We start from the raw sequence: 9,714 nt of genomic DNA on the forward strand, positions 1-9,714 counted from the left end.
GAAGGGTTGGGTTGACCAGTTACATAATTGAACAGAGCCATTCTCGTAATGTGCAGATGATGTCCAGGCCTGGACAGGGAAATAAAATTCCCAAGTGGGATAGCAATGGTGGGCATGCAGATTTCCATGATACAGGAAAAATAGAAATTAGGACTTGAACTAAAACCGCAAAAACCATGTGGAAAATACATATGTTGAATATTTTATAGTTAAAAGTCAATTAACTTACCTTTGCTTATAGAGATAAAATCCAAATCCTGCAAATATAAGTGCAAAAAAAGGCACAAGAATAGCAATGGCCACAGAGCTACTGTTTGTACCATGAGGTTGATTCGAAGAGTTCGAACCTTCTGACATATTCAGTCCTACAAAATTAAAAATAAATTATAAATGCAAAATCAACCCTTATATCATAACTGACAGCTGTTTACCAGTCAGTTAATTTCTACCATTTTCAGGGCTATCCATTTGCAAATACGGAGACAAAAATATTTTATGAAACACTAACCTATTTTCACAATTTCTTGCACAATGTATGATATCCATCCAGGTAAGAATACAGACTAAAAAATAAGTATCATTCCTGCATGGAGGTGCTTATGCCACAAAGGGGACACAGAGAAACAACTGTCCGCCTCACTTGTGAATTAGTGGTCAGTGTGCTTTAGAAATGGAAGGAGTGATTCCATACAGCATATGAAAGGATGTTCAGAGCCGGCCCAATAGCTCAGCGGATTAAAGCACCTGCAAGCAGGTGCAGGGGCTGGGGGTTCCATCCTTGGGCCTGCTGTGCTGGCCCTGCCCCTGTGGCCCACTGAGACAGCAATTGAGACTGGGCATGGTGGTGCGTGCCTGTAATCCCAGCTCTTGGGAGACTGTAAACAGGTGGATCACTATGAGCCGGATCTAGTAGTGAGACCCTGAAGACCCTGTAGACCCTTCCCTAAAATACAAAAAGAAGAAGAAGAAGAAGAAGAAGAAGAAGAAGAAGAAGAAGAAGAAGAAGAAGAAGAAGAAGAAGAAGAAGAAGAAGAGGAGGAAGAAGAAGAGAGGATGCTCAGCTCAGGATACATAATATAGATTCAACCTTGCATACTTAGTAGAACAACAAATACAGAAGAAAGCAGCCACACCATAAGCTCAGCAATGACAATGAGCAATACATTTAGGAGATGTGGCCGGGTGTGGTGGTGCACACCTCTAATCTCGAAACTTGGGAGGTTGAGTCAGGAAGATCACTGCAAGTTTGAGGCCAGTCAGGGCTATGCAGTGAGCTCAAGGCTAGCCTGAACTGCATAGTGAAAAGTGAAACCCTGTTTCAAAAAGACCAAAAAAAAAAAAAAAATCAGAAAACCAAGAGTAAGTGATGGTTAAACTCCAAAAGGAACAAATGTCTTGAGGAGCTCAAACAGAATGAGTAACCACTGGAGGTTTGGGAAATAAAATACCCAGCAATAAGTCAAGCCTTAGCAGAATTGCAATGGCAGCATGGCTTTGAAGAAGGCCAGGCCAGAAGCTGCCAAAATGCTTTAGGAAACAAAGAAACTAAGAATGGACCCGGAACATTAGAAAGAGCATGCGAAGTTTGATTTGATGAATATTTCATAGATGCAAGGACTTTGTTTGCACGGATGAATTAAGAGGGCCTACTGGACTGCTGGTTCAGTCAACTGGGTTAGGAAGGGAGAAAAACATAGTTTGTCCCCTGTTGGCACAGGAGCATCAGAGCAGGAAATGCCTCATGGCTCTTTCTCAAAAAGAAAGGAGTCCTGCTTTATAATTCCATCTTACACAAGCAGTGCCTGAGACACTTTGGGAAATATAAGCAACCTTGCACTCACATGGCTTACTTCTGTTAGTAGATCATAGTAATGAATGCTGGCCATAGTTTTAAAAACAAACACATTTTTAGATAAAGCCTTATTGACATATTAATATTCATTTAGAGCAAACCAATTTTCCATTTTGATTAATTGTAGTTAAATGTTATAATTAACTAAAAGATAATTTTTTACATGTCAAAAAATAGTACCTTCTTTATACTTTATTTTTCCAGTAACTCAGTGTATTTATATAAATGTTCAAAGGATCTATAAACTGCGGTACAGGGCTTCAGGGTAAATCCTGAGGGGATTTGACTGACCTTGGCAGATACAAAAGTTACATTTCTTGTGATATAGGTCTTGCTTTATCTTGGTCTTAACTATCCAGCAGAAAGATATAAAAATGAGGTATAAAAAGTAAAGCCATATTAACATGCTGAGATGTAAAAGGCTCAAGCGAACAACTTCTGACATTGCCAGTCCTACGGATAACCCACTACTGTTATGGACTACTGGACTATATTGGATTATTTTGCTGAATTCACGCACCTACAATATTTAAAGGGCATTGGGGGCTGGTGAGATGGCTCAGTGGTCTAAAGCACCTACTTAGAACAAGCTTAGCAAAGCACAGGGACCGCGGTTCAATCCCCCAGCTCCACATGCCAGCCAGCCCCGCCCCCTGGTGGGCTGAGCTGGCCACACACACACACACACAAATAAATAAATAAAATTTAAAAAATAAAAAAGGGCATTGGAATACCCATCTCTGACAAAAATAAACAAAAAAGGGGATATAAATGAAGAACCATTTTGTGTCTGTATTTACAACAGGATATATATACAGCTACTTTCTCTTAATGCAATGAGAAGAAAGATTTGTACTAATAGTGTTTGAACATGATACCATGTCTGCATCTCGTAATACAAATAACTACTACAAAGACAACAATATGCAATGTATTAATTATTGTAACTGTCCTACTACCCTGTTTTGAAACCATTTTATTGCTATTTGTTTCTCAATGAAATTAATAATATAATATATATATTGAAAAAATGTTCAAAGCAATGATTTTTTTAAAGATTAATGTGAAAATCATTTAGAACCTGCATTTTTTTTCTTTATTTATCAGTTTTGCTATGTGAAATAATGGTAGATATTTTACCTTAGGAAAATAATGACTAGGTGCTTAGAGATATACCCTAAGAAGTTGCAGCCCTAAGATATACCATAAAAAGGTCATTAGTAATTATGCACTGTTAGAAGAGTTGGAGATGAAATGAAAAAAAATTCTGAATTTTTCACCACAGAAAATTTACATATTTAGAGAGCCTCAAGTCCTCAGAAGGGACCCTTTCCCCTCAGTTATTTTTCCTTTCCATACCTAAGGAGCTTCTCATGTCAGCAATTTTTTAGAAGAATGAGAAAAATGTAATAATATTTAAACTGAAAAGAAGTAGCATAGATTTTTTGAGATACATTTCAATAATTTGCACTTCATTATTTTCTTTTGTATCCATTTCACCTTTGCCTCTTATTACTAATACAAGGGCAAGGCTGTCATATTTTTAGAAACATGATGAGAATCTGGTAATATCAATAACTGGTTGGAAGACAACACTATGTATTATAACAAATACTGTAAAATCGTATTTGTTAAGGGAAAATCTGTATCACTTGTCATTTTTTCTGTTTTAATTCTAATTTGTACTCTCCTTAAAAAAAATAAGAAAATAAACAAAACATATAGAGTCAACATAAAAATATTAAAACCTAGAAATATGTTGAGAGAGTAAATTGTACACTGTTGTTAAATACAGCACTTATAATTGGAGGAATGTGACTATTTTTTAAAAATTACAAGTATTAAATGTATCAGCATAAGACATGTCAGTGCAGAACTCAAAATGTAGTAAATGTGACTAACGCACAAAACTCATTGTGCTCTCACATGATATCTGGAGTAACAAAAGAACTATAAGAAATCAAAAAAGAATACATTACCCAGCCTTTGTAGTCCGAATTGACCATAATCTTTGCCTTGAATAAATCCTTGAAATACGTAAGTAGCTCCATCAGGCTCAGCAGACACCTAAAGTATTTAAAAATCTGATTAAATGTGAAAACTGGCTACAGCTGTTTCTTCCTAGCCTTAGGAGTTACACAATTTTACTGTGAAATGACTATTACCCAGTGCTGCTTTCATCTGTATCATTCTCCTATACAAAGCAGCACATTGTTGACATTTTCCATCATGTAAGCAAAAGCAAATTTCCTGATTTTAAAGAATGGTGGTATTGGAGAACAAGGTATCAGTTATGAATGTATTGCTACATACATACAGGTCTCTTATAGTTAAAGCAAAATATTGATCCAAAAATGTCAATGACATGATGAAACTGTGGCTGATGGGCAACTTAAAATTAAAATATAATAATGATTTCCTTGTGGATTAGATTATGCTTTTCAATGTCTGCAATCTTTATGCCTACTGGCCTCCAGCTTTCATGTGAAAGGTAGACTGAATTTTCTGTTTTGTGCTCTGACTTCGGTTGTCCACTTATGAATAGGCCACCTGACAATAGGCAATAAGGCACATTTTTACTTTTACTCAGTGGGAAAATCTTGGCATAAAGGACCACATATTGCATGACTCTAAATATGAGTGTCCAGATCAGGCCCATTTATTCAAGAGGAGAATAGGTTAGCAGTTGCTTAGTTCTGGAATGAAGATAAGTTGGAGGTAGGGAGATGTCTGAATCCTGTGGTGTACGTTCTCTCCTTTTCTACCACTCTCCATTCTTCCTTTCTCTCTTTCACTCTGAGAATTGAACCCAGGGTCTCCAACATGCTCTGAAACTGAAGTTCACCCTTGTCCTGCAATTTCCTTGTGAGATGATGAAATTATTCTAAAATCAGACCAGCATGTGTAAACATTGTATTGTCTCCCTAGTGTAAGAAACTGAAAGAGAAAAAAAAAAAAAAACAAAACCTGAAAGGTAAATAAGTAATGTGAAAGGGAAAGAAAGTGCTCAAAAGGAAGCAACAACTGAGTTGAGAGAAGGGAGAAAAGAAAGTTCATAATTAGCTGAAGCTACAAAAATATTCCTTCCTGAAGAAGAAGAAAAAAAAAACCATAAACTTTCTGTTAAAATCAGCAGCAGACCGTAGGACCCTTTCACTTACAAAGCCGTCCATTGCCCAGTTCTCCTCCTTCATTTTCTTCCCAGAAGCGTGAGCTGGCACTTTAACATGATATATGTGTAGCATTAAGCGAGCTTCCTGGCTTTTATAAACCCCTGTAAAATGCAAGGACATTTTAGTCCACGTAACTTTGTAAACAGTTATGCTTCGTTTATTATCTGTAATCTGTTACATATATCATGTAAATACGAACAGAAATAAAACAAGGCCTGTGTCAAAGATGGCTTCATAAAAATATGCTTCCTAAGTTCTACAGTGCGCGTTGATTTCTCCTGGAGCTAATATCTCAACTTAATTCTCACCTGCGGTGCTTTAACCACAAATGCTATGAAATGAAATACTACTCTTTGTAGCAGCTTTACTCTGTGACACCGCAAAGAACGATTTCTTCCCCCAGATTTGAAAATTATGGATACAAGCGAGAAGTTGAAACTCCTCATGTGTTCCCTGAGAATGAATGAAGACTTAACTGTGTGTGAGAGTTTTCTAGCGGCTGTCCCCCTCCCCCGCCCTGTTCACTTCTCCTCTTTCTGCGATGGGGATGAAGCTTCCAGTCCTGTGCATATGAGGTAAGAGCTCTAGCACTGAGCTGCAGCTTCAGCCTGGGTCTCTATTTCTTGGATACAAGTCCACTGTTAACTAAAATACGTGAGAGACTGTTGTGGGCAGAAGACAGAGGGACTGTGTCACACTAAAGCCACCGAAAATACTGAGTAAGAAACAGGACCTTTGAGCTAGATCGTGAGAATTAATGGAGGAAATAACACAAGTGATAGAAATGAAAATATATGCTATGTTTTTTTAAAGCAGTGAACATACTAAGAGTAAGGATAAATCTAGCAGGAACAGGTTGAGTGGAATAGTGTCAAATAAGAGTCAGAGTGAAAATTTTACAGCTGTCACTCAGAATATGATTTCATGCTTCATTGATTTGCCTCATTATTAACCTGTTAATAAGACAGCATAAGAATATGTTGAGAAGATGAAGAAAAATGACACACTGATATTGACCCAAAGTAAATTACCATCATAACGAGAGTACATAAAGGTATTCCAAAACAGTATCATTGGGAAATTGATGGATACAGGGAGAGTAAGCGAGTGTATTTCAATTTATTTCATTTAATTGTGTGCATTTTTAAAATGTTCTATATGTACAACTGTAATACTTTTACTTCATTAAGCATAATGCAACTTTGTTCAGTAATACAGAATGAGACTCAGACTTCTACAGTCTATAATAGTAATAGTTATAATTTCATTTTTCACTTCTTTATAGCACAGATTATTCCATTATTACTGAATATAGGACAAACACAGACCTAGAAAAATATGATAAATGTTTTAAAAAATTTAGTACAGTAAAATGTACTGAAAAATGTGTTCTACTTTTGACCACATTTATTCCGTTGCTCTTGACGCTTTCTGGAGCAGTTCTGGAAGTCATCTTTCATGAGTGTCTTCAGTGGCACCTCTGTGGCTGCCTCCATGTCCTGAATTGACTCCAACATGTACCTTTCATGATCACTGTGACTTTAGAGGACAGCCAGAAGTCGCACGTGCCAGATGCACTGCATAAGCTGGATAAGGCTGTTACGGTGACACAGCTTAATATTTTATGTGCGTGCCTTTTCTTTGGATAGCATCCAGCCACAGCATCCACCATATTTGTAATTGCACTTTTTAAAGATATTCATAAAAGAGGACTTCCAGAACTGCTTTAGACAGTGGCAAAAACAGTGGGATGGGGTGTGCAAAATAAGGGTGAGTACTGTGAAAAGGAATATTAGCAAAATGCTTTCCACTACATCTTTAAAATTTGAACAGTCACCCTATATTTTGATCATTCCTTATAGTTCATATTTGCAATATTAAATTTCATAGGGTCCCATTCTGAGCGCCCTTGTTATTAGTACACTGTGCAATGCATAGCAACCACACTTGCCTTTGGAAACTGGTACACGTGTGTGGCCCTTCTTGGTCCTCTTCAACCCACCTTGCTCTCATGTTCTGCCTTCCCTCTCTCCCCAAATCCCTTCTCCATCTCTACAGAGTTTACCTCCCTATTTCTGACTTTTATTTTGCTCTTTAATGGATTGCTTATTTTGGGCCTCTCATGTTAGATAAAACAAACTCAATCTGACTTCTGTGGCATAAAATTGTTCTTCAAGGAATTGAGCTTCCTAACTTCAAAGTTTTTTACTTGTGTGGTAAGGATCATTCATAAGTCCCAAACCCCCAAAAATCTTGTTTGGAATAAATTATGACAGTCATTAAGCACAAACACAACAAGCATTTCACAGCATGAAAATAATGCAATCATGAATAAAATGGAAACATGAGTTCCAGTTTTTAATGTGTTACCTGAAAGAAGTAGTTCCATATTGCTGTTACTCAGTGTTGCATTAACTCTCCCTGTAGAAGCATTGAAACTAGTGACTGTCAGTGTCATGGGTTGTTTCCTTCCCTTGAAATTGTAAGAGCCTTTCCATATGTAATTCTGGGCAAACACATCATCAGGAACTGGAAAGAGATTAAGAGATCCACACATTTTAATTTTACAGCATCCTATCAATATAAGTAGATTGATGAATGTTAGTTTCTTGAACAAGGATATTTTTCTTTTTCTTTTCTTTTTCCTTTCTTTTTTTTGTATTTAGAACAAGGTCTACAGGTTTACAGGGTCTCACTGCATAGATCGGACTCATAGTGATCCTCCTGTTTATAGCCTCTCAAGAGCTGGGATTACAGGCACTCGCCACCATGCCCGTTCTCAGTCACCAAATCAACATGTCCATGGGGCAGGGAGGGCATGGCAGGCCCGGGGATCAAACTTCTGGCCCCTGAGTCTGCCTAAGCGGGCACTTTAACCCGCTGAGCTATTTGGCTGGCCCTGAACAAAAATATTTTTCTAAATACACAATAATGCTAAAATGTATAGGCAACTAAATTCTTCATGTGAAAGATTTTTAGAACAAGTTCCAATTATGAGCAATAATCTAGACTTGTTCTTTTGTCAGCAATGAAAGGTATGAAACTTGAATTCAGAACTCAAGCAAATATAAACTTCATCTATACTTGGTCCCCCACACTATTATTTTTGTTTCTAAAGGAAAACTAAAATGAGTTTATTGAGCCAAATGAGTCTCTACAGGAGTCCCAGGAGGCCTGCTCTTTTAGCACAGGGATAGAGTCACAGATGAGGAGCATTGAATTAAATCCTTCCTTTTGCAGCACAGGCCTGGAAGACTGCTGGGACAACACAATTCTTTGTCCTCCTGTAGCATTCTGGGTTCAGTTATTCCAGTAATAGCCCTCCTGAAGATGCACAGGGCTGCACCAGATTGGCAGCTTTGAGGCTTAAAGGTATTTTTAGAACTAAAAGGATTGTCACTAGAATTGCCCAGTTCCCAAGGGAGGGATATGTACTGTAGCAGAACAGAGCAGGAAGGTTAGCACTGGAGTTACGCTGCTTATATTTAGCTCGCTCCTTTACATTTTATAAATATATCCCTTTGCATAAATTACTTAACTTTCTAAACCTGAATTTCCACATAATTAGCATGGGATTATCACAGAGTTTTTAGAAAGATTCAATGAAGTGAACAACGTGAAGTATTTTGTTAATTTGGGGCTGTTACCATGACCATTATTATTTTGCAGATAAAGTAGGGAAATTGGGGCTCTTTTAGCTCACAAAATAACAGCTCAGTAAAATATATATTTAGAAGCGCTGTGGTTATTATCACAAACATCTTTTATCTCTGGTTCTGTAATCTTTGCCATGTCCTCCACTAGTATCACAGTTTTACAAAATCCTATATTACACAGTTACATGCTCTGTATTCAGGGAGGAGCCTCACATTAAAAGTTTGACATTGTGAATGAACAAAAGCCCTTGACTGGGTAAACAGTTTATACAGATTTTGGCTAGCAAAGTATGACCAAGGAAAGGAGGACATGTCCCAGCTCAACCCCCTTAGAGCTGAAAGCCCAGGACATGGTTGGGAAGACCATGCTGGTCAAGGATCCTATGATCAAACATGTCTGAACTTCAGCCTTGCTTCATAAGCTTCACAGTATTGCCAAATGCAAAGTCATGCTCCTGGGTAGGATCCCATTGCCAACCTTGAATCTCGTCTCTTCCATCTAATCATTAAGTCTCTTTCAAGATTTTAAAGAAATGCTGCATAGTGTTTTCTCTTTGTAAAGATGACATTGTTCTAGTTTTATTACTTAGGTGAAATAAATCCTCTCTGATACACTAAGAAACTCAAAGATGTTAAATTTATGTTCATATTTATCATGTATTACTTTTAAGTGTTACTGAACATGAAAGTATCCTTTCACATAAAAAATTAATCCAGTTTCATTCAGATGTGTTGCCTTTACTACAGCATTGTAGTTATTTGCCAAGGTTTTATATAGGATTTTTTCCAAGTGGGCATAAAACACCCAGCTTTCACAGTGTATTTCTCTGAGTTACTAATTCTGTAGGGTCCATTCAGTAATTTGTATTGTCTGAAGAGTTTCTATGAAACGTGGATGATCTGTTCTCTTACACTAAAATTAGACAGAGCTCATTAGTCATGTAAGAGCCTGGTTTTGCTTCCTTGAAATAATTTTAGCAATTTCATTTTTACAGAGTTATTAAAGCTTATTTTATTATCACTCCTAAGATGT

The 9,714-nt window shown here is 37.2% G+C and overlaps 1 protein-coding gene across 1 annotated transcript in view; it reads right to left on the reverse strand.

Annotated features, from left to right (window-relative positions):
• Positions 1–9,714, reverse strand: part of Csmd3 (CUB and Sushi multiple domains 3) — a 1,279,636-nt gene that overhangs the window by 4,023 nt on the left and 1,265,899 nt on the right. Inside the window, exons 67-70 of the mRNA XM_012516661.2 lie at positions 7,396–7,554; positions 5,014–5,126; positions 3,832–3,919; positions 230–365 (exon numbers count right to left, since the gene is read on the reverse strand). Of these exons, the coding sequence (XP_012372115.2) occupies positions 230–365; positions 3,832–3,919; positions 5,014–5,126; positions 7,396–7,554 (496 nt within the window). The remainder of the gene's footprint in view (positions 1–229; positions 366–3,831; positions 3,920–5,013; positions 5,127–7,395; positions 7,555–9,714) is intronic.

This window comes from Octodon degus, unplaced genomic scaffold, assembly GCF_000260255.1.
Source record: "Octodon degus isolate 3935 unplaced genomic scaffold, OctDeg1.0 scaffold00118, whole genome shotgun sequence".
Taxonomy (NCBI): domain Eukaryota; kingdom Metazoa; phylum Chordata; class Mammalia; order Rodentia; family Octodontidae; genus Octodon; species Octodon degus.